The following is a 26,811-nucleotide window of genomic DNA, read 5'->3' on the forward strand; positions in this document are numbered from 1 at the left end:
GGTACGGCGGCGATCCGTATGTGATGGCATAACGATCCGGGCATGGCAGCGATCCATGTGGAGTGGTAACTCCGACTACGACGGCGATCCGTAGAGGGTTATTACTATTGGTCGTGTTTTGATAACCCCGACTACGGTGGCGATTCGTAGAGGGTTATAACGATATTTTTGTTTTGTTTTATAAAAGAGTTTTGAGCTAAGTCTGAGGGGTACTGAATAGTCCTAGAGTCTGGACTCGTTTTAAAGAATCGAACAAAGAAAAGTTAGGAGAAGAATGTGAATCGATAGATTGAGTTTTGTTTGAGTTGAATGTTGATTGAATTGTTTTCTATTTGATTGTCTATTCTGGGTACGGAGGCGAGGTTTATAGTCTTGCAACCTTACTGAGCTATTCGCGTAGCTCACCCTTTCATTTTTCTCCACAGGTGAAAAGTGAAGCAGATTATTTTTGTTGGATTTGGTAGTTTGCCAAAAAGACGAAGATTTAGAGTTTCTATTTTATTTATTCAATTTATTCATGAAAGTAATATGCAGACTTATGTTATTGAATTCATTGTTTTAGACTTCCGCTGTAGAGTCTGATTTTGATGGTTGATTTTAGAATAAATCGGATTTTTTTCTTAACCCAAGTGACGATTCAACGATATCCGAAATACCGGATTTTTGGGTCGTTACAGTTACCATATCTGACTTTTTTTTTGTGCTTACATTTTGAATTCTTTGTCGCAGCAATACGGATCCTTCGAGATCTTTTACAATACACATAAGGATAAATGGTTGATCACTATTGAATATGTGTGTTCAAGAGAAAGGAAGATTGCTTATGGAAGGTGGAGAGAGTGTGCATTTGGTAACTCAAGAAAAAGTCAAATACCAAGGCAAAAAGAATGGGAAGAAAAAGTTTACTTCTCAAGAAAACATTAAGAAGGAATCCAAGTGTTTCTTCTGTAAGAAGAAAAGATACATGAAGAAAGATTTACAGATATTCCAAGACTGGTTTGCTAATAAAGGTAACTTACTTACAGTCGTTTGTTATGAATCTAATATGATCGATTTGGTCATAACATATGGTGGATTGATTCCGGTTGTATAATCCATGTTACGAATTATTTACAGGGTTTGCAAAACCTAAGGAAGGCAGTGGAAAGCGAACAATGTATCTATTCGGGAAACAAGATGCGCTCACATGTGGAGGATGTTGGAATATGTTATCTAGTTTTAAGTAGTAGTTATGTATTTATGTTGGAGAAGACTTTTTATGTTCCTGGTTTTTCTAGGAATTTAACACTACAAAAAAATTCGAAATTCCAACCGGCAAATCCATTGAAAAAAACGTCGTTGGAATTTTGATTCCGTTGGAAGCCCGTAGCAATTTTCGACGGATTTCCAACGGTTAAATCCGTGGTATTTTTCCAACGGATTGTCAATGGTTTTCCGTGAATATTATATAACGGATATCCGTTGGAATATGCCATTAAAAAAATACCACGGGTATTCCAACGACACTAGCAATGAAAATCCATTGAAATTTTCGTTGGAATGATCGTCGGAATTTTACAATGAAAGATATAACGGATATCCATTGGAAATATTTCTAATGGTTTTCCAACGGATATCCGTTGCAATATTAGTAACAGATATCCGTTGCAATATTATGTTGGAATTTTGTAACGATATTTATAACAGCTTGTCATTCAAATCAGGTTAATGTTCCAAAGGGAATCCATTAAAATTACCGTTGGAATAGAAAAAAATTAATAAAAAGTATAAAAAATATTTAAAATTAATAAAAAATAATATATTTATTTTATTTTTAATATTTATTATATTTTTTTTACTAAATCTATATAATTATACTAATTATATATATTTATATTTTAATATATATAAATATATATATATATATAACAAACCAAATTTAAATAGAAATATTGTTCAAAACAAAAATTAAATATTGTTCAAATATAATTAAAAACTAAAACTAAAATATTCAACACAATGAATTTCTTCGTCGTCACTGGTCTCGAGATTACGTATCGTGGTTTCAGTGTCCGAGGTGGCATATTGCTAACCAAACGATCACCTTGCATTAGCTCGACAATTTTTCAAGGTTACTCACTTGTTGCCTCGTCGTCGCAAGTTGTTGTTCGAGCGTCTCGATCCGTCATTATTGTTCCAGATCACTCTGTATGTCAGGAAGAATTGCCGCACCGAAATCATCGAACACATTTCTCTGCAACCGTCCAATCCGTAGATACGACCTTTATTTAGAGAGACCGACTAACAAAAATATAAATGATTTTAAATAAATTTAAAACAAACAATAAAATTAAATTTTATAAAAAATATTTTAAAATTTGTTAATAGCAACGATCTTGATCAATTGGAGAGAGACCTAATGAATAACCTGCAGATTCGTCAATATTTTGTGAGAGTTGGGTGAGTTTTTCAATCATCGCACTTACAACGCGTTCAACACAGGGATCGACATACGATCCATCAGATTTCTTGTGTGTCTGAGCGACCAACTCTACAATTGACGTCGCCCTTCCCATTTCTTTCTCCTAATATATATATATATATATATATAGTTAAAAAAATTATTAATATGGTAAAAATAAACTTATAAAAGTAAATAATTTTAGAATGATATCATCTCTTTTTGCTTTTTTTTTTAACGATTTGGCACCAGAGGTATGGCGATAAGGACCATCACCCTCAACTTTTTGGGCTAGACGACTTTGTTTCGCCTTAGTACTCTTGTTCTTGAAATTTTCTGAATTCCAATGCGACACAAGTTGTTAATAAAGATCATTTGTTGCCCAATCTGGTGTCAATCCATGCAGTTGATGGCGATGTTTAGCACTGTTCATCATTTGTTTCAACCATTGCATTTCAAGCTAGTTGAACTCTTTATAAACTTTATCGGTGTATTTTTTCCAACGAAAAGATTGTTTTATAATAAAAAATAATTATTAATAATTATTTTTTATAATTAATTGAAATTAATTTAAAAAATATAAAAAAATTATGATAAACGAATGCCACCAAACACGTTTTAGGTATTCTGATATCAACGACCAATAGTAATAGAGTTGAGGAAAATTATACATTATTATTGACATAAATCTTTTTCTCAACTCTATCGTTAACTCCAAACATAAATATTTTTTTATTAAAGTTGATTACATAATTAGAATAATTTAAATAAATTAAAATCAAAATTACTATACCTCTTCAAATTCGGGGTCAATGAGTGGAATGGACCAAGAGTCGAAGGAGTTTAAAATCTCATCTACTTCTTCCAGAGTGATATCTATCTCTGGAAATATCGGCGGTGCATCTGGCAGATCGAGAAGACATGACGATGGCGCGACGGCGCTCTAGATGAACCAACTAACAATCCACCATGACCTGAAAAACACCTACGAAATTGAAAAAAAAATAATTAGTAATATAATAAATAATAAATAATAAAAACATAACAATTAAAAAAATTATCATTTTTTTCGATCACTTTTTCTTTCCCTCTCCTTTTTTTTTGGTTGAAGTCGGATTGTGAATGAGGAGAGTGGCAGGTTGCGATTATATAATCGAATTTTCCAACGGATATCCGTTAAAAATCGTTTCGCGTCGTTAATGTTTCAAACTCCAACGGATGTCCGTTTGAATTAATGTTTCCAACGGGCATCCGTTGGAAAATGCCTCAATTTTCTCGCCAGAAGCCAGGCATTGCGGAACACATTAAATGTTGCACAGATTCCAACAGATGACTGTTGGAATTTCTGATGACCTTTCGTTTCTTTCTACGTGTCCTCCAGATATTGCTAGTAAGATTTTCCATATGCAACATGTCGAAAAACCGTTTTGTTTCGACGTTTGGCTCCTCCTCTTGTGAGTTTTGATCAACCAACGCCCTAGAAAAAGCATTTGTCACCATTTCAACAAAAGGATTTCTTGAAACTTCATCTACATCATACCTCTGATTGGCCGACACATATCCTGTCATTGTAATTGTCCATATTTCTTCTCCATAGAATTGCCAAATGTAATAGACATCCATAAATCCCGTTCGAAATGGATGTTTACAAACATCTTCTTGACTGCGATATTTTAAATTTCGAAAGATTGTACACGGATATAGCATTTTTTCACGTTCTTGGCACAATGGTTGCATCGAAAGAAAATTCATAAATTGCTCCAAACCGATAATGAATTCTTGTGTTACCTCTTTTGTAATCGGATCAACTCGGTTATATATCCATTGTCAGAATGAACGGATATTCGGATTTGGTGAAGAAAATATTTTTTAGAGAATTTTCGGTGTAAGGATAGTAGAAGAATGATTTAGAGAGTGGTTTGGGAGAATAATAGTTAGAGGGTTTAAGTAGAAGAAATTTCCAATGGACACCCGTTACAAATCTGTTGGAAAAATTCGGTCGTTACCCATTCCAATGGACATCCGTTGGAATTCTTCGCCCGTTATCTTTTCCAACGAAATTCTGTTGGAATAATCCGACCATTATCAAACGTTCGACTTTTTCCAACGGCTATCCGTTGGACAATTTTAACTCAAAATTCCAACGATTATCCATTGAAAATTGTACAAATATATAACAGATATTCGTTGGAATTGTTGGCCATAAATTCCAACTGGTATCCATCGGAAAGTAAGTAAAAAATTTCCAACGTTACGTATCCGTTGATATGCCGTTGAAATTCCAACGGATTTCTAACGGCAATATCCGTTGGAATTATGTTGGCAATCCGTTAGAAATATACCAATGGATATCCATTGAAATTCCGTTGAAATAATTCCAACGGATGTGTCCGTTGGAAAAGTCCGTTGAAAAATATCTTTTTTTTTGTAGTGTAATGTACGTTTCAAGACTCGTACCTTTTACTTATTCCTTTAACTTTTCAGACTATGGTTTCAATCTTATCTATAAATCTGAAATTGTTGGGAACGGTACATTGTCTGATGGTTTTTTCGACTTACTGTGCAAAATGATAACGTTTATGTTACGATGCATGTTCATGTTAGTATTAAAAAATGTGATGTGAATGAAGAACCCTCTATGATATGACATCGGAATTTGGGACACATCTCCATTGAGAGGGTTAAAAGATTAGTAAAAGATGGTGTACTTAGTACTCTAGATTTTTCTGATTTCAAAATCTATGTAGACTGTATAAAGGAAAAACAGACGAACACATCAAAGAAAGGTGCAAAGAGGAGTTAAGATCTATTAGAGATCATACATACAAATATATGTTGTCCAAACATGGATGCATCTCGACAGAAATATTTAGATAATTACTCGCGATACATATATCTCTATCTTCTTGATAACAAGAGTGAAACACTAGATGTTTTTAAACTCTTTAAGGCAGAAGTAGAGAAATAATGCGGTAAGCAAATAAAGATCGTGAGATCAGAGAGGGGTGGTGAATATTACGGTAGATACACTGAAAATGGACAAGCACCCGATCCTTTTGCGAAGTTTCTTACTGAACATGGGATTGTTGCCCAAAAATAAATTAGATAAGACAAAAAAAGAGCGTCCTGGATCATTACATAGGAATCCAAATATGAAGAGAGAAACAAAGAATATAACTACAGTGTAGACAAAAAGTTTGAGAGTAAGCCCGACCCGGAATGGTGTAGTGGAAAGAAGAAACCGAACATTATTGGACATGGTGTGGAGTATTTTACTCAAAATTCCTAAATCCTTGTGGAATGAAGCTCTTAAAATGACAGTGTACATATTAAACCGAGTTCTAACCAAGGATGTCTCAAAGACACTTGTCGAGTTGTTTAAAGGTTGGAAACCGAGTTTGCGACATGTACACGTTTGGGGATGTCCGTCTGAAGTAAGAGTTTATAACCCACAAGAGAAGAAGTTATACCCGAGGATAATTCGTGTATATTTCATTAGATATGCCGAAAGGTCTAAGGGATACAGATTTTATTGTCCATCTCAGAGTACAAGGATTGTGGAGTCAAGAAATGAAAAATTTCTTGAGAATGACTTGATTAATGGGAGTGACATATCATTAAAAGAAAGATCTGAGAGTGATCACTCTATTTCACAACCTTCCATTTCAAGTCATGTTCGAACTGTTGTCGTTCGCCGCACTTATCCAGCTCTAGCGCGTATTGAATAACCAGTTCTCGAACCTCCACAAGCTGATAATCTGGTAGATCATGCTCAACAGATGACTAAAATTGTTGAACCGATTGTACAATATGATACTCAAGAGAATGTTGATACAACTTTGAGAAAATATACTAGAGTATGAAAATCAACAATTCAGAATGACTATATGGTGTATCTGCAAGAGTGTGAGTATAATGTTGGAGCCGAAAATGATCCTGAAACGTTTTCACAAGCCATGAGTTGTAAGGAATCTAACTTATGGTATGTTGCCATGAAAGATGAGATGGATTCGGTGGCATCGAAAGAAGTCTGAGATTTTGTGGAGTTGCCTAATAGTGTAAAAGTCATTGGTTGTAAATGGGTCTTCAAAACCAAGAAAGACTCATTGGGCAACATCGAAAGATATAAAGCAAGACTCGTAACCAAATGATTCACTCAGAAGGAAGGAATCGATTACAAGGAGACTTTTTATCTTGTATCAAAGATAGATTCTTTTCGAATGATCATGGCATTAGTTGCCCATTTTGATATGGATTTACATCAAATGGATGTGAAAACGACATTTCTCAATAGTGAACTAAAGAAAGACGTTTACATGAAACAACCTGAAGGATTCTCCTCTAGTAATCGTGAGCATTTGGTTTGCAAACTTAAGAGATTCATATATGGATTTAAACAAGCTTCCCGTCAATGGTATTTGAAGTTTCATGGTGTCATTTTTTCATTTGGCTTTGAAGAAAATACCATGGGTAACTGCATATACTAGAAGGTCAATGAGAATAAGATTTGTTTCCTTATTCTATATGTGGATGACATTTTACTTGCAACCAATGATAAAGAGTCGTTGTATGAGGTGAAACAATTTCTCTCTAAGAATTTTGATATGAAGGATATGGGTGAGGCATCTTATGTCATCAGCATTAAGATCCATAGAGACAGATCTAGATATATTTTAGGTTTGTCTCAGGAGACCTATATCAATAAAGTCTTGGAGAGGTTTCGGATGAAAGCTTGTTCACCGATTCCAGCACCTATTGTGAAGGGTGTAGGTTCAATTTGAACCAATGCCTGAAAAATGAGCTCGAAGACAAATGAAGAACATTCCATATGCTTCTATAGTTGGAAACCTTATGTATGCTCAGGTTTGCACAAGACCTGACATTGCATTTATCGTGGGAATGTTAGGGAGATATCAAAGTAATCCAGGTTTGGACCACTGGAAAGTTGCAAAGAAATTGATGAGATACCTACAAGGTACGAAGGATCACATGCTTATGTATAGACGGACGAACAATTTAGAGGTCACTGGTTACTCAGATTCAGACTTTGCTGGTTGTGTTGACTCGCATAAGTCAACATCTGGATATGTATTTATGCTTGTCGGTGGAGCTGTATCATGGAGGAATGGCAAGCAGACATGGAAGTTGAGTTCGTTTCATGTTTCTAGGCAACGTTGCATGGTGTATGGTTGAAGAGTTTCATATCCAGGCTTAGAATTGTGGATTCTATTGCTAAGCCTTCGAAATTATATTGTGATAATTCAGTTGTTGTCTTCATGGCTAAGAACAATAAGAGTGGAATCGGAGTAAGCACATCGACATCAAGTACTTAGCCATAAGAGAACGTGTTGCGGAAAAGAAAATGGTCATTAAATACATTAGCATTGAATTGATGATTGTCGATCCTCTGACTAAGGACGTGCCAATTAAAAATTTCAGAGATCATATTGTGAGTATGGGACTTGGTTCCATGATGTGATTATTTCACTTGTACGTACGTTTATGTATTAATGAAACTCTTATTAAGTTGTGAGTATCTTTTATATGATGAAGTGTACACTATAATTGATATTGAAAAGACTCACTTATTTGGACCTAGAATAATCATAAGATTTATTCATTAAGTCATGTTATATAAAGTTTAAAGACACATGATATATTATAATATATGGAAGATAATACTCATACTAAGAGAATTTATCGCCATGATTCATGTATTGTGTTTCTTATAAAGATGGTCAAATGTTAACATATTAAGAGTAACATATGGACCAAGTGGGAGAATGTTGAAAGTTTTTCTATAACCGCCCATATTGGAAAACTTTTACGTTACTGATTAGTGGTCCAATGTTAATTACATGTTAATTACCAAATATCAGTTTTTTTATGGAAAAAAAAATTATAAAATAGCATAAATCTGAGTCCCTAAGCTAAGCAACAGACAGAACAAAATACATCGCCGTTTGTGATTACTATAGCTTAGAAGAATTCAGATTTCAACTCAAAGATATTCAATAAATGGAAGTATATTTTTCGATTCAGAATTTTGTTTTCGCATTCATGATCTTATATATTAAAGTATTAAAGTGTTTCATATTAAAGATCTCTAGTTTAAATGAATTTTAAACTTTCATATACTATTTGACTTTTATACCGAATCTGATTTCTATCGAAGCGATTCAATTTTATTTAACCACATCAATGGACTCCTGAATTGAACAGGCAAGGAGATGAAGCAACATCCATTGTGGGTTCTGCATTCTGATAATTAAAAAAAACGTATGAGAGGAATAATATCTGAAAATACAGTGAATCATGTGCGTGGGCTTTCATAACTCAACCATCATTTTACTTTATGCATTTTTTAATTAATAAAATAATTCCATGTAACAAACCTAATTTTACAAGTAGAAAACAATGATTACTGTTATTAAAAAAAGATTTTATATTTACTGATCAAAACATTGTTCGGTTACGGTGTGAAAAAAAAAATCTAAATACAAAATCAATAATCACGGACAAAATGGTTTCGTCACTTAATTTCAAGGCTACTATTATCAAAATATGTAATCATAAATCATAGTATATATCATATTTTATGATTCTAAATGGTTTTTCTATATTCTCTTGTTTTCCGACACGATCGTTGTTATAGATTTCGAATATGTTTTATAGCCTCAAAAGTAATGGTGCAATTTTTTTTTTAACTGTGCTTTGTATTTCTACTCAAAATTGTGATTTACATAGCCTCGTTTAGGCTTTTTCAGAAGATCCCGACAAACGGTCAGCAAATTCCCATACACAAGTGGTGGACATTTCAAAACTAAAAAGAAAACCGTAAGAATCAACGATTTCGCGTCAAATAGTACCAGTGTTCAAGCAGTCGGCAGTCAATGCATTGCCGATGGGATACCTTCACAGAAAGTAGGGTGTCGCGCAATGTCCGGTCAATTTTTCCTCTTATATCCGCAGTAGTTCTGGATTTTGATTTGAAAATCCTATTGTTTCTCTCTCGCCAAATCTCATATGCCGCCAGTTGTAAACAAAAGCGTATCAAAGACGGTTGTCCTCGGCTAGTCTCATGTGTTGGCTGCTCAATCCACTGCTTGCATTTTCCTAGGCCAGTCGGCGGCGATGGCCAGCAGAAGGACGCCATTATTGACCAAATCTCTCAGCTGAATGGGCATTTGAAGAATAAGTGTTCATGTGTCTCCTCCTCTTGGGTGCAAAGGCTACAGGTTCTATTGATTTGCAGCCCCCAAGATGATAGTCTATCAGATGTTGGTAGACGTCCTTGTAGAGCCTGCCAAAGTAAGAATGCCATCCGCGGGATGGTGCAAATTAGATGCATGGATGAATCATTTTGCAATGAATGCATTACATATGGTTATATATACATACACATACGTATATGTATGCATGTATAAGTATCATTCTTAGATTTCGTCACGTAGGAATATTCTTTGTGGACATCCATGCGGTTTCAAGTGGTGTTTTGTTGAAGCACGACATGGTTGTGTTGTACGACATCGTGGGCTTATGGATATGAAACTCGTGTTAGTTCCATAAATTAAATGCAACATTTATTGTTTCTTTCAATTTTTTTTAATGAAATTAGAAAAGGTATATATTATTTTTCATAAATCCAGAAAATACCATATAAGTATCTAAATTTTTCAAAATGTGTAAAATAAATACCTCAACTTTTAATTTGATAATATAATACCTCAAATGTTAAAATGTTCCAAATAAATAAATCAACACTTAAAATTGAGGGTACTCTCAATCAAGACACTTACATATTTGTTAAAAAAAATATATAAATAAATTTGATTTTTTATTAGGAATTACTTTCATGACTTTAGATATTAATTTGGCACATTGATGTATTAATTTGGTATTATGCTAATATTTAGAGTATTATATTATCAAATTAAAAAATAAAGTATTTATTTAACACATTTTAAAAAGTAAGGTAGTTACAAGGGATTTTTCCTAATCCATATTAATTAATTGATTATCAAATTATATCTCTATTCGATCATTTTTATTGTCTAAATCATTTAATCAAATATATTCCATTTTATCGTGTATATATATACATATATAGTTTCATGTATGGTCCAACACATTTCTGATATCAACCAAACACCTTTCATTGGTAAGAAAATAAAATTTTAATTCTTTAACAAAAAAATAAATATTTAATTTCACAAGTTTTTTTATGCATGTTGCGGTTGCACCACAAAATGCGTTGTAAGCTTTTTCAGACCCCCTTTTTTCAATTTCACTTTTTCCCTCACTATTGTATTTTTCATAATTCATGAACTATGTATATTATCATGGAATTCTCATCGCGGCGTTTATAAAAAAAATAAATATAAAATCTTATATATTCATACGTTTCGAATAATTAAAAATATTTTGTATGACATATAAGGTTTTAACATTTATATAACTATATAATTTCTTATAGAAATATTTAACTTAAATGGTAAAGAGGGTAAACGATTAGATGTCATTTACGATTTCTGGCTACCAATGTCTCGGTCTAGATTCTAGGAATCGGTCGTGTCAAATGAACAATCGACGGCCGATCTTTAAAATAAAATAAAATAAAAATTTGAAAAGAATCTTCGTTGGGAACAAAGTCTGCTAATCAGTGCATCTCCACCGTCCATTTAGATCCAACGGTGAAGGAGCATTTGGCATCCATCCTTTTGTATAAAACCCACATTTGGGAAGTATATGTTATTATTTGTTAATGATAAGCAGAATCCAACCATCTCTTCCTGCGTTATCCAATTAAACGCTGGTTTTTACCAAATTAAGCACTTGCTAGAAAGAGGAAGACGAGCAAGGGTGTTTTTGTCATTCTTTGCTGACTCTGTATAATTTCCTAATTAATAATATTATATTTTAATTTTTATTGCCGAAATGGCATTAGGGATATTACGGTCATTTATTAATGAAGGGAAAAATACTTTGTGACCAGCGTACAAACCGAGACTGTCGCCGAGCTCCCGTCTGCTCCATCGCCATGTGATATCTCTCTCTTTCTCTGTGTAGCTCTGCAACCCTTTTTGTTGTTTTCGAAAAAAAAAACTTCTTTTTTTATTTTTTTTCTGGATCAACTCGCCGGATTCCGACGAACCCACGAGAGAATGATGAGAAGGGCATCGAATTTTGTATATCCAAAAGTTTAGATTTTCCGAGAAATTTTTTCGCTGCAATTTTTCATATCAAATATCAGTGAAGACCCAACGGCTCTTTCTCCGCATTTCTCCGGTCTCTGTCCCTTCATCTCCACTTCTTCATCATCATCGTCTCTCACCAGAACCAGAAAAACCCAGGAAGAGAAAGCTCCATTACAGTGGAAAGGCTTAAACCAACACGAAAAATAAGCGTTGTTTCTGAGGAAATTGTTCGTTTTGTTGGTGGGTTTTGTCATATTGTTTTAAATGAAGGGATAAAGAGAGCGCGCAGGAACAAGGGGGAAATGGGGTTTATAGTGAGAATGCAGCTGAATCACAGAGGAAGAACAGCAGAGGAGGAGAAGAGCTTCGCCGTTGTCTTCTTATTCTTCTTCAGAAATTATTGCAAATGGGTCCTCTGTCTCTTCCTCTCTCTGTATTTCTTCACCTCGTACTTTGTCGAAGACAGGCCGTCGTTGTCGTCTTCGTCGAGCTCTGTTCTCAGAACCCATCTTTCGGCTAGCCATAAATCATCTTCGTCACTCGCATCTCGTGCCCTGATTGAATCTTCCGCCGTTAACATCACCTCAATGGTGAGACCAGGTAGAGACTGATGTTCTGTTCGGATGGTCAGACGGACCAGATCTCTCCTCCTCCATCTTTTGTCCCCTCTGATTTTTCTTCCTCGTTTTCACATTATTTTCAAGATCCTGAGGACAAAGATTGGTCTTTTTCGTGATTTCTTCTGTGAATTAAATGCCGCCTTTCTCCAAATGAGTGGCTTCATTTGTGGATTAATTGCTAATGCATATCTTTCATGTGTTCTTTTGGGTACTAATGAACTAAATTCAGTATTTTGATTCATGTGTTACCTCTTTTAATCTTCTCCAATTTTATTTTTCAGGTTATATTCACATTTTTATCTAGTTTTTTTTTCCTTTTACCAATTTCGAAGGTATATTCAAAGGCATGAGGATATACATCTACGACTTGCCGGCGAAGTACAACTCCGACTGGGTCGCGTCCTCCGACCGCTGCGCCACCCACCTCTTCGCGGCGGAGGTCGCCGTCCACAGAGCCCTCCTCTCCGCCGCCGCTGTCCGTACGACAGATCCGTACGACGCCGACTTCTTCTTCATCCCAGTCTACGTCTCCTGCAACTTCACCACCTCCAATGGCTTCCCTTCGCTCGGTCACGCCCGCTCCCTCCTCGCCTCCGCCGTCGACTACGTCTCGACCCGGTTCCCGTTCTGGAACCGGACCCATGGCTCCGACCACATCTTCGTTGCGTCCCACGACTTCGGCGCTTGCTTCCACGCCATGGTCAGTCCCCTCTTCACCCTCCGGATGGGCATTTCAGTTTTTGGTTCGGTTCAGTTCGGTTTCCAGATAATTGTTCTAAAATAACCGAAAACAGTCAATTAGGATTCATTTGGTTTTGTTTTTTTTAACGTTCTGGATTTTTAGTGAGAAACTTTATAAGTTTTTGTAGGAAATTTCGGCTATTTCGGTTGAATTTGAACTAATGAAAGCGTTGTTGAATTAAACCGAAACACATTTTGGTTCGGTTTTATTCGGTTTGGTATATTATGATTTTGCACTAAGAATGTAACGATGTATGTTTTTTCTTTGCATTTTTTTGGGTGTTCTTATGAAGGAGGAAAAGGCGATTGAAGATGGGATTCCAGAGTTTATGAAGAAGTCCATAATTTTACAGACATTTGGGGTCACTTACAAGCATCCATGTCAAGACGTAGAACATGTGGTGATCCCTCCGTACGTCTCGCCGGAAAGTGTACGGATAACACTCGATAAAGCTCCGGCGAATGGCCGGAGAGACATCTGGGCGTTTTTCCGGGGGAAAATGGAGGTCAACCCCAAGAACATCAGCGGTAGCTTCTACAGCAAGTGTGTACATTCATTCATACATACATGTTCATAAGTTTTTGTTGTCTGTAACGGTTCCCATTTATTTACCGAAGTGCCATCTGCGGCGGTTCCAGGGGAGTGAGAACGGCGATTCTGAAGAATTTCGCCGGCAACCGCCGCTTCTACATCCAACGACGCCGTTTCGCGGGCTATCAGTCGGAGATCGTGCGGTCGGTGTTTTGCCTCTGTCCTCTCGGGTGGGCCCCGTGGAGCCCTCGGCTTGTAGAATCCGTCGCGTTGGGCTGCGTCCCCGTCGTAATCGCCGACGGTATTAGACTGCCGTTCCCGGAGGCAGTACGGTGGCCGGAGATCTCTCTCACGGTGGAGGAGAAAGACGTGGCGAAGCTCGGTAAAGTGTTGGGACACGTTGCGGTTTCCAATTTGTCCGTCATTGAGAGGAATCTCAATGATCCGGCAGTGAAGCGGGCCCTCTTGTACAATGTTCCCATGATGGAAGGAGATGCCACGTGGCAGATTCTCTTGGCGCTGTCGAAGAAGATCGATCGGTCGTATCGTAGGTCTATGGTTATTAGCCAATGATGGGAAGACACGTGGAAATTATCCGGAATGGATGCCAGGCTGGCATATATGGTGGAAGATTTTCATAGGGGGAACATGGATTGAACACGTGTTTCTGCTGAGCTGTCGTTCTGTGATTGGATCCACGAGCGATGTCCGCGTTGACCAGCGTAAAGTAATTTTCTGAAAATGTAGGGAAGCAATTCTTTTATTATTAGAAATCTATATATATAAATAATTGTGTCCGAAAGATTGTGGTGAAACCACCTTATCTCAATGTCATCATTCATATGGTAATTTTTTAAAAAAACTAGGAGAGATCCGCGCGATGCACGGGTTATACATTTAAAATATATATTAATTATTTTTTATAAAATGTACTAATATGAATATTGTTAAAAAATGATATAAATTATTAATTGAATATATAGAAGTATTGCGTGTCGAAGTATTATAGACGTTTAATGAGATTTTGAATTTTAAGTGAGTTATTCTGTCACTGAATAAAACCAATGTTCAATACATGATGATATCACAGAGAATATGATCATTTGCACTATCGTAGCTTTGAAATTATTGTTCTTTTAAAAAAAAAATCTCGTTCAACATATGTTCTATACAGTAGAATCTATAACTGCATCGTACACTATTTTTTTCATTCAAATAGTCAAATAGTTTCAAATGCTTTTCGTTCTTTCATAGTTGATAAAACTACAATTTCTCTATCAACTGAGCGTGTTCAAATTCTCTATCAATTTCTCTTTCTTACATAGTTGTTAAAACTACAATTTTTCTTTCTTTCATAGTTTCAGATGTTTTTCTTTCTTTAATAGCATTGTATAAACTGTGTATGAGATCGATATTAATGATTCATTTAAAAAAAATAGTTCTATGGTAATATTAAAAATAATATGATAAAATATTATAGTTATCGTTTGCTTTAAAAATAGTTAAATTTACGTATTTGTAATTTAATGATTAATTTAAGTTTAAAAAAATAAAAATATAATACATATGAATATATTAATAAATAATAAAAATATATAAAATATAATATATATATATATATGCATATGGTAATGATGAAATGATTTTTTATGTTTAGTTTATATATATATATATACATACCATGACCTCAGTTTTATATATATATATATATTTATTTATTTATTTATGTTTAGTTTTTAATTGGAATATTTTTCACATAGTAATGATGAAATGATTTTTTTTTCAATAGAGCAATGACATGTTATTGAATATATTAAATAATTAAAGTTGCTATAGCAAATATAGATTTACAGTAAATTTTAAAAAGTTTATATATTTTGTAGAATTTGCAAACTTCATGTATTTTATGGTAAAATAATATTTGTATATATAAACAATCAATTAAAGAAAATCATTTACCAACAACGATTGGTCTAAGTGGTAAGCGACTTGGATTCGCTTAAGCATGGCTCGTGTTCGAGACTTGACATATGCAGACACTTCTGTTGGAAGACTCACCCACCATAACCAGGTGCGCGACCGGAGTCAGGTCCGGATTAGTCGGAGTGAAGCTCCGGATACTGGGCGGACAACCAAAAAAAAAAATCATTCGTTTATAAAACTGAATATTCGTATTGGGATAGAACTTACTTCCTCCTAGGAAAAACATGTAGAACTTTTACTCATAGTAAAATTGAGGATACCCTAGTTCTCGCATAAAGAGACAAAAAAATTAACATAACGTATAAGTAATCCATGGAAATAAAAAAATATAGAACAATGATTATGAGATACTAAATTCTGCTAGCATAAAAGATTTAAATATAAATATCACCAAAACTGTTGTAAGATGTATAGAGCAAGTTCAATTGGAGCATTTGCACAGGCCATACAAGTATGTTGGACCCTTTTTTTTTAAAAAAAATTATTATATTTATAATTTAATAATAGTATTTAATAAAAATTAAGATAACAAATATTTTAGCAGGTTGTTTATTTCAGTTAATAAATATTTTTTATAACACTCTCCAAAATGAGGTGGACTCTATATTTAAAAAACAATTTTTTAAAATAAATTTATAGTTTAAAATAATATTTAACATTAAATTAAAAGACCTATTTTTTCAACATTGATCATTTGTACTAATGATCAGCATTGATCTTTTAACTCCAAATTTATTTAAAAAAAATTGTTTTTTATATTATACCATTCATTTAAGTTTTAAACATTTTTAGTATCAACAAAAATGTTTTACATATATAGTGGTCACCGCCGTTTGTAGGAAACAGTGAATAGTATATATAAAATACACATTGTCATCATAATGAATTGTATAAGTTTTAAACATTTTTCTACATTAGTGAAGTTGGTGAATGAATGATTCGTTTTCATATCCCAATGATTTCGTCTTTCTTGGTATGTAACTTGTTTTCCACCGTACGTGTGACTAATATTATATGTTATATACTTACATGCACATACATATACATATACACATACATAAGTACATATGTGGGTGAGTGAATGTATAGGCGAATGAAAATCCAAACTTCCAAAAAATTGTAACATGAAAAGAAGATAACTCCATGGAAACCAAGGTTCCATGCACATGGCTTTGAAAGTAAAAATTATTTTAAATATATACATATACATAACTATATACATGTGCACATACATACGCAAATAGATCTATATATATGCATGTATATATACATACATACACATCCATATAAATGTGCATACAAACACATATACAAATACATTCATATATACACATATATACACATAGATATACATATATACACAAATACATATGTACATATATATATATACATATAAACATATATATACACACAAATACATCATTATATACAGATATATATACATATGCATATATATACAAATACATTCATATATAATATCACATATACATATACACAAAATATACATATATATACATAAAATATAAAAAATATATACATATATATCTATATACAAATATAAACACATATATGCATAGGTTTACATATTTTTTATTAAATCATATCACCTATTTTTCATATCCCAATGATTTCGTCTTTCTTGGTATGTAACTTGTTTTCCACCGTACGTGTGACTAATATTATATGTTATATACTTACATGCACATACATATACATATACACATACATAAGTACATATGTGGGTGAGTGAATGTATAGGCGAATGAAAATCCAAACTTCCAAAAAATTGTAACATGAAAAGAAAACTCCATGGAAACCAAGGTTCCATGCACATGGCTTTGAAAGTAAAAATTATTTTAAATATATACATATACATAACTATATACATGTGCATATACATACGCAAATAGATCTATATATATGTATGTATATATACATACATACACATCCATATAAATGTGCATACAAACACATATACAAATACATTCATATATACACATATATACACATAGATATACATATATACACAAATACATATGTACATATATATATATACATATAAACATATATATACACACAAATACATCATTATATACAGATATATATACATATGCATATATATATATACATTCATATATAATATCACATATACATGTACATAAATATACATATATATACATAAAATATAAAAAATATATACATATATATATATATATCTATATACAAATATAAACACATATATGCATAGGTTTACATATTTTTTATTAAATCATATCACCTATTTTTTTAAAACCTATTTTTCATGAGTAAAAATTAGTGATAATTTAATAAGATATATACATATATACATACATAAATTTCAAATCAGATATAAAATATAAATGAATTAAAAAAATACACACATATACATACGTACATATATATACATATATATATGTACATACATACATAGTACATACATATATATAGAGAGATTAAAAATCAAATATAAAATATAAACGATTAAAAAACAACACATATATATATTCATACATATATACATACGCTTACATAATTTTTATTAAATGTGTCACATGTTTTTTTAAAACCTATTTTTCATGAGCAAAAATTAGTGATAGTTTAATAATATATGTATATACACCCACATATATCTATACATACACACACAAATTAAAAATCAAATATAAAATATGAATGATAAAAAATATATACATACAACCACACACACACAAAGACACACATACATACATACATACATACATATATACATATATACATACATACATATATACATACATGCATGCATACATACATACATATTGATTTTTATCAATTTCGGGATATAAAGATAATCATCCATAAATAATTAATTATATATATATATATATATATATTGTCGCTAACATACAAAATTTATGTGTATATATATAATTTGGATATATGTGTATATATATTATCAGTCATTTATATTTTTTCTTTGGTAAAATTTATTGGACATATATATATATATTCTTCCGACTGTCCACATATATTTATATATACATAAAATTTATTTTTCATATATATATATATATATATATAAATTTTGAAGCAAATCACTTTTTGAAATTGAGATATATGGTTGTTCACATAAATCTCAAAGATGCAAAAGAAAAGCAATACTTTGAGATTTCTGGTGTTCCAAACACAGTGTGCGTATATGGGTATATGAAGCTTACGTACAATATAAACAGGTAAATTAAGTTAGAAAACCACATAAATGTGTTTCGATCACCAGAAAATATCAAAGCAACACATTCAAAAAAGAACAAAGGAATAACCTTGTCGTTCCGTTGTACCAAAACTCGAATAAATTCGGAGAAAATATTTCTTTGTGAGCTCCAAAATCTCTGCAAGAGCCAGAATCGGTTTCGTCTGAGAATCTACTTTGCTCGACCCATAATATAATTTGTTTCTTCTTCTTCTTCTTCTTCTTCTTCCATAGCTATTGTTGGAGTTGCCTTATGAATGAGTTCCTTTTGCTCTTGTTGTTGCTCGAGCTCTGCCTTGACGGGATATTGTAGTACACCATTTCTATGTTTCAAGAGCTCTCGATCTGTATAAAAAAAGATAATGATCAATTGAACTTTGTGCCAAAACCAATTTGAGCCATTGAGTTTGTTATATGATTTGATCACATGGGTTTTGTGTCCAATGGTTAAATTGAAAACTTTCGCAAGTAAAGATTTACCGATTGCGCATCTTGAACATATCTATTTTTCATCTCTGAAAACTGAAAGCTAGATAAATCGAATCATGATGGAAAAAAGGAAAACTTCTGATGGTGATTCTCTAACTTGCATTAGCATTATAGTGGACATATCGAATTGATAGTTTGATACAATTGACAGGGAAACCAAGAAATCCTTTATTTGTTAACTTGTTTGTTTTCCTGTTGTCTTTCTGTATTCACGGAGAATGCTATATTAGAGGAGAATATATGCGGTAGAGTTAGTTTACAGAAGATGATAAATGTAGTAATCCAAAAATTGAAGAGAGAAAAAACAATGTCTATATTCTACAAAATAAACGAAATCCAAATGGCAGAAACTTCATTTCACTGCATAAACAGTGAGAAAAGAAGAACAATAGAGGGATCCGTACCTGTTTGAAAAGCTCCACCAACGAAGAAGATAAGAGGACAAAAATAGTTTTGGGAGACAAAAAGATTTGGTGTGCACGTTGAATCGATAATGGTTTTGGAGTGAGGAGAAACGAATGGGCATATATCATCAACCACTGTACTATACATTCATTAACATATCAATTTAATTGTCTTACATAATTGTACCAGTCGTATAACGTACATTTCAATGGGAAAAGTCAAAGCGAGTGGCGTTTTTATTTTTTTGTTTACCCCACTAAATATTAATTACATGTAATGGTTATAAATGCGGTGCAAAATAATAGTGACTGGATTAAAGACATGTAATTTTTCTACGCATGTGTATCGTATTTATGTAATAAATATCATCTTTTTGTTTTTTTAAAATACCCCACAGTTTGTTGATTATATAAAATAAAAACATTTTTTTACATATCTTTGTGGTTACTTTTTTCTTTTTTTTGTGTCAAAATTAATATTAATGTAATTGAATGTTTATTGGATGGAATTTTTATAAGCCAATCCAAAATTTAAAAAGAACGTAGAATCAAAATTTTAAAAACGCCGTTTATGGATTATATCAAATAAAAACTTTTTGAAGATATATTTTTAATTATTTTGTGAACAACTTTTTTTTTCTATGTAAAATACATGTAGGATCATTTATATAATAAATATGATACTTTTATTTTTATAATTAGAATATCATTTACCGATTATATCAAAAATAAACTTTTTTAAAAACCTTTGTTATATGTAAAAAATAAGACTAATGTAATTAAATGTTTATATAAGTAATGGAGATTTTAATAAGCCAATCAAAATCTAGGAAACTTCCATGTAGGATGATGAGGTGTATATAACTAATGGAAATTTTAATAAGCCAATCAAAATCTAGAAAACTTCCATGTAGGATGATGAGGTGTCCTCACCAAATCACTTTAAACTTCTTTATTAATATATATAGATAGATTTTGGTTATTTAAAAATCTACAATAATACTTGTAATAAAACATGAAATCAATAGTAAAAGAGTGGAACAAAATTTATTATGACACACGCTATTTAATTGGGTGAATGCTACAATTATGACTTTAAGACTATTTAATTGGAAATGGTAACGTAATTTTATTATGTATTCCAATTTCCAACAGGTGAGTGGTAAAATTATTACTTTAAGATAATTAAGGCAATTAATTGAGAATGATAACGTATAATAATTGAGAATGGTAACGTGATTTTATTATATATTTGAATAGGTGAATGGTGTAATCCAAAACCACAAACGCTTGAGATAAATCGAATCGACGAAGGGAAATAGGAGGATGAGATTGGTCGCGAAGTACAACATGAAGATAGACAAGTACAAAAGAGCGGGGAGGAATGTTTTGACGCCGAAGGAGGGTTACGGGTTTCCGGAATAGTTGAAAAGAAGTGGGTTTAGGGCGAAATAAGGTGAGCGAAAAACCATAAGCCGCAGATAAGGCGTTGATGGAATATATGATCTACGTAATGGACAAGAGGGCAGTTGCATGTGTCCGATGATTAAGGTTTTGCTCATATCTTCTTTCGTAGCGGGAGTTTCCAAAACAAGTACGAATCTCTCTCTCTCTCTTTTTGGTCAATGTTGTTGCAGGAAAAAAGGCTTTTATCATTTGTATTCTGTTTGTTTTTCTGTCTTTGAATTTACATTCATCATCTTGGTAAACTAACTCTGTTAATTGTACATATTATTCTATAGGAAATATGCAAATTAACAAGAGCAAAAGGAGGAACTCATTCAAAAAGGCGAACCCAACCTCAACTATAGAGGAAAAAGAAGAAAAAGAAACAAGAAAACATGTACATGTGATCGAAGTTTGGGTGGCCTAGTGGTGAGAGAACATGCAAGGCATGCTCTCACCCTGGGTTCAAACCCAAGCGTGGGGGAGAGGCATTCATATGGACTTCTCCGATTCTCTGGAAGATGTAGTCGGGCCAGATGTTCGGTGAACTTCCAGATTATCAAAAAAAAAAAAAACATGTACGTATGAAAATTGACAGAATTAAGAAGAACATATGGTAGATTCTCCTCAATTAACATGTCGTCATTTCTTCTGTAAAAGATGGTATTATTATGATATTATATGTATATAAAAAATTATATATATATATATATATATATATATATATATATATATAAAAATATATATATATATATATATATATATATATATATATATAAATTAAATTAAACCTAATATATTATTATATGATTATTATACACACAATTGATAATTTCACAAAAAGTTAATTTTATTGATATATTTTTTACATCAAACAAATAATGGGTTATAATTTAATTTTATGTACATCGCAGATCTCATCAAAGCTTTCGCGTGATGGTTTGTTATTCATTAAAAAGAAAAGCCAAAAGTATTGATTATCAATTAGTATTTTCTACTTTTTTAATGAATTCCAAATTGTTATATTATTGTCTTATTAGTGTCACAGAATTTAAAAAAAATCTCAAGTTAAAAAAACAGAGAAAGAAATAGATGATCCAAGAAATATGAGATTATTGATCAAGAATAATAATGACCTTTCTGCTTTTTATGAACACATGTGTACTGGATTACATTACCATTATAGCGTGAGTCAACGGTAATGAAGACAAAATCCTAAATTACAAGAGTACTATGTTAGATTACCACTATGCTTTTTATCCCCTTATCATTTATATTTTACATGCATGAATACTATGTTAGATTATATCTATATCTTTGATCGATAATTTTAACGTGCGTACCGTGTATTATGTATATGTATATATGTGTTTGTCAAGACATAATTTTAATAACAAATTATAGAGTTTTTATAACTTGGTGAATAAATGATACATGATTGTGACTAACATTCAGATTATATAATATTATATTAATAACTTTTATTCTAGACGATTAAAATAAACTATATATGTATGTACTATGTATGTATTTAAGTGTATATATAGGTTTATTTATTAATATACAAATGAATAGTTAGTAAAATACTAAAATATGAAATTGAAAATTGTCGGAAAAATACATATTCGTGATAAACTGTTCTTAGATTTGATCCTCTTTATTTTATATGCATTATGATATTTTCTGTTTAATGTTCTATTCGGTTATGACTTTTGGATTTGAGAGATTTTAGTAGGAAGATGAGATATTGGATTTGGAAGTGAGAGGAGCCATCAATGTGGTGAAGGCGTGGGCGCAAATATAGACCATTGATAAGGTTGTTTTCTCTTTTCTCTTAATGTTGCAGTCTAGGAGATAAATTTAATCATTTATATTTTTTCATTAAATATATATATATATAATAATACAATAATATCTATATTCTTTCATTTCTTCTATTTTTTATGTATATAATGATTTAATATTATGATTAAACTTTATATCAATAATTATTTCTAACAAAATTTATCTTTTATATTCTCGAACTATATATTTGTCAAATGTTTTCAATACTGAGGACAACTAGGTAAAATCATTAACATCAAATTTATACAACATTTATACAATGACACTCATATTCATTCACTATTTTACTTCTTTATACAAATAATGTAATGTTGATTTTATAATAATTAATTTTACTGATATATTTTTTCTATATCAATTTATAATATATTCATATCAACAAAATTTACAAAAATATAATAAACAATAAATGTTTTATATTATAGATGTATAACTAAATATTATCAAAAGTTTGAGATAAGGTATATAAATTTAATCAATTGAAAACAAACCGTAACTACAATCTTTAAGAATGTCATTTTTATTAGTAATTTATGTCAAAAAACTTTTTTTGTAGAGACCCACAAAAATATTGAAGACCCAAGAACAAATCATTGACATAAGACTAAATACATCTATTTTTACTATATAATGAATAATACTAATTTTATAATAATTTAATTTTATTAATATATTATGTCTATATTAACTACAAAATTTATATCATTTTTTATAACATTTATATTAATAAAATTTCTAAAAACAATAATCAATATATATAAAAAATCATCCGCGCATCGCGCAGGTTTTCTTCTAGTTAGTACAAATAAATATGATTAGATCTTGCAGATTAGAAGTAAGCTTATGACTAATATTAAATCTCAACTTGATATTATATTTTTCTATTTTTAAAAGTAACGTTCTTTATATTTTTACTGTCTCCAAGTTAATATTATTTTTTACTTCAATGACTTATCAAATAAGATTTTACTACGATTATAGTTCTGTTTTTTATTTATTTTCAAAAAAAAAATGCACCCTTCTATGTAGACGAACAACTAGTCAACGACGATATAGACTGTGACAAATAGTTGTGGGTTGACGCTAATTTGACGAGTAGTTCAGTTACAGATTGAGATGTCCAATAGATGTGTGAGGAGGAATGCTCATAAATGGTAAATCTGGAACAATATAATATTAAATGAGATTTTATAATTATTTTGGTAAATAGCTAGATTTTGGCTGAGGTTGTTCATGTTTGTCATACTTCCCAATAAAAGAAATTTTGAAATTTTTTAAAAACCGGTGAAAATGTAAGCATAGGTAAAGGTGAAATACAGCAAGTGTGTGTAGAAGCCAGCTAATGTGTCAGATATGCATAATGTATATATGTGGGACACTAATCTTGTAACATCTTGGGGGCATCATTGCAGTCCATCAAATATATGTATATATGTATGTATGTTGATGAGGACCTCAGAATCCCGAGCGATGTATCAAACTATGTCTTGGAGATAAAAGAACGCATGGAGATGACGTCCCACCCGAACACAAGGAGATCATCATTCGAGATGAGTCACGAATGGCTGTACAAAATCCGAAGCATGCACACTTCTATTCTCGGCCCGAACTACCGTTAACTCGAGCCAAAGCACGTACTCTTCGACAACACGTCAAACATGTTCGTCTCATGCCTTAAAACGAACCTTGAGTCGAAGAATGCAAGCTTACCTTCATCGGACCAGCCAAGACTCAACTCTTCTCCATCTCAAACCTTAATTTCGGCCAAGAATAGTCAAGACACAAAAGGGAAGCTTCTTGGAGTGCAAGCAACTTTTCCAACAGCTATATTCTTCTCACCTACCTTATTAAATGCATAGGCTCCCACCCCTCTTGCATGTTTAGCATTTAATCACAAAAGAGTTGTTGAAGTTTCTACTATTTATATGTGTTTTTCATATGTAAAACTCAGATTTGGTGAATGAAATTCGAGCTTATGCTTGAGACTTTGTTTGTTGAGAATTTTCTCCAAACTATCTTTCCGTTGGTGTGTCCGACGACGAGCTTCGGTGTGTCCGAGTTTTTTTTTCGGTTTGTCCGAATATTATCTATATTTTACCCTTGTTTCGACTTTGGCTTGAGTTCGAGAGCCTTCATAGAAGTGCCGGTGATTGAGCCATCGTCCCGTAATTCCCCTTCGATTCCATCTATTTCCCAAGAGTGAATTCGAGCGCCTCCTTCGCGAGTGCCGGTGATTGCAATTGGGCCATCTCTATACAACTCCGAAGCCGGTGCGTGTATCATATGTGTATATATATATCTCACATTTACAATGAACATTATATATGTATGTATGTATGTAAATCCCAAGGTCATGGCAATAATTGTAAACCATGGAGTTTCTATGGTTCCAAGTGATAACGGATATTACGGAGTAATATTGGATTTTATACGATTACGTATATGTATTACCATATTTGTGTACATTGCCATATAACTCTCGTATGTATATATATACCCTGGAGGATAGTGGAAAACCCCAAGGGGAATTTACCAAGTTACATGGTATCAGAGCATGGTTCATTTTTTTCTAAACCCTCGCCGTCATATTCCTCTCCCTCTTGCCCACGCTACCTTCTGCATTTTCCCTGTTTGCATCTCTTTTGCTTTCTCCTCTATTTCATTATGGCCGCAGAATCTTCACAATCCGAAAAGCCTTTTGGAGTTACAAATATCAAATTCCATATCTCAATCACACTTGATATGGAGGATTTCAATTATGATGCATGGAGAGAGTTGTTCGAGACTGTCTCAGTTTTGACGTAACAGGTCATCTTGATGGAACCACACTGCCGACAGGGACGAACGACACATATTGGACACGCATTGACGGACTCGTCAAGCTTTGGATCTATGGATCCATATCACAGTCGTTGCTCACCACGGTGCTAAAGAAGAAAAGCATTGCTCATGCGTTATGGACGAGACTAGAGAATCTATTCCGCGACAACAAGGAAGCTCGAGCGATTCAACTCGAACATGAACTCCATACTCTGACCATTGGAGATCTCACTGTTCACGAGTACTACCAAAAGCTGAAGAAACTCTCGGACTTGTTGTCAAATATTGATGCTGAAATGTCTATTCGAGATAGGTAGTCATAGTGTCTTGCTAGAGACCGCCTATGACTTGTATTACCGGAATGGAGATTCTGCGTTTTACTGCTATTCCGGATGAGCCTACAGGGTCACACACAATAGGGATGGACAAGTACGTGTGCTAAATTATCCCGATTAGGAATCCTAATTGGATTGAGATTCCTAATTGGAATAGGAATCCTAATGGGATTAGGAATCCTATTATGTATAGGAATCCTAATGAAATTAGAATTCTATTACATCTAGGAAACCTAATGAGATTAGAATTCTAATAGGTTTAGGAAACCTAATTAGATTAGGATTCCTAGTAATCTATTCCCCACGTAACCTAACCTTACGCAACGTTCTCGTTGCACCCTCCATCATCAAAAACCTTGTTTCCGTTCGTCAATTCACCACCGATAATAATTGTTCCATTGAATTTGACCCTCTTGGTTTTTCTGTTAAGGATCGTCCAACCCAACGGACACTTCTCCGCTGTGATAGCACCGGGCCCCTTTATCCAATCATCGAACCAACCACCAACGCAACTCACGCTCCTGTCGCTCTTCTCACCTCATCACCTACCATTTGGCATCGTCGATCGGGTCACACGGGCAACGATGTTTTTAATCTCTTGCTTTCAAATGGTTTTATCAAATGTAATAAGCCCGACTTGTCTTCAACTTGTGAAGCTTGTCAACTAGGCAAAAGTGTTCGCCTTCCTTTCTATCGTTCGAATACATTG

General features: G+C 32.7%; 2 protein-coding genes and 1 long non-coding RNA gene across 11 annotated transcripts in view; 2 read left to right on the forward strand and 1 right to left on the reverse strand.

Annotated features, from left to right (window-relative positions):
- Positions 1-1,470, forward strand: part of LOC109116731 — a 9,480-nt gene extending 8,010 nt beyond the window's left edge. For 2 of the 7 annotated variants that reach the window (XR_002024244.1, XR_002024245.1), the window contains 2 exons: positions 730-1,010; positions 1,117-1,458. The gene's annotated coding sequence lies outside the window, so the exon portion shown is untranslated. Of the gene's footprint in view, positions 1-425; positions 471-729; positions 1,011-1,116 lie in introns of those variants that run through there. The other 5 variants (XR_002024248.1, XR_002024246.1, XR_002024249.1 and 2 more) reach the window with 5 other exon arrangements.
- Positions 1,471-11,417: 9,947 nt separating this feature from the next.
- Positions 11,418-14,367, forward strand: LOC104814816 (probable glucuronoxylan glucuronosyltransferase F8H). Of its 2 annotated transcripts, none has more exons than XM_010543007.2 (4): positions 11,418-12,237; positions 12,590-12,957; positions 13,292-13,542; positions 13,617-14,367. In XM_010543007.2, the coding sequence occupies exons 1-4, from the start codon at positions 11,940-11,942 to the stop codon at positions 14,101-14,103; spliced, it is 1,404 nt and encodes a 467-aa protein (XP_010541309.1). In that variant the 5' UTR covers positions 11,418-11,939; the 3' UTR covers positions 14,104-14,367. The 2 variants fall into 2 exon arrangements, with proteins under 2 accessions (XP_010541309.1, XP_010541310.1); XM_010543008.2 differs by having other exon boundaries at positions 11,420-12,237; positions 13,638-14,367.
- A 1,125-nt stretch (positions 14,368-15,492) lies between these two features.
- On the reverse strand, positions 15,493-19,744 carry LOC104814818. Of its 2 annotated transcripts, XR_771986.2 has the most exons (3): positions 19,657-19,744; positions 18,834-19,108; positions 15,493-15,650 (listed from the first exon to the last, which is right to left on the reverse strand). It is a non-coding gene; the product is annotated as an uncharacterized LOC104814818 (long non-coding RNA). The 2 variants fall into 2 exon arrangements; XR_771985.2 differs by lacking the exon at positions 15,493-15,650 and having other exon boundaries at positions 18,657-19,108.
- Positions 19,745-26,811: the final 7,067 nt, after the last annotated feature.

Source organism: Tarenaya hassleriana, unplaced genomic scaffold (assembly GCF_000463585.1).
Source record: "Tarenaya hassleriana unplaced genomic scaffold, ASM46358v1 Cleome22, whole genome shotgun sequence".
Lineage (NCBI taxonomy): Eukaryota > Viridiplantae > Streptophyta > Magnoliopsida > Brassicales > Cleomaceae > Tarenaya > Tarenaya hassleriana.

Bases quoted from the DNA above. Each gene is read 5' to 3' on its own strand.
- LOC104814816 (XM_010543007.2), top strand. From the start codon at position 11,940: ATGGGGTTTATAGTGAGAATGCAGCTGAATCACAGAGGAAGAACAGCA. The intron at 12,238-12,589 runs GTAGAGACTGAT...CCAATTTCGAAG, and splicing joins CACCTCAATGGTGAGACCAG to GTATATTCAAAGGCATGAGG. The intron at 13,543-13,616 runs GTGTGTACATTC...TATTTACCGAAG, and splicing joins AGCGGTAGCTTCTACAGCAA to TGCCATCTGCGGCGGTTCCA.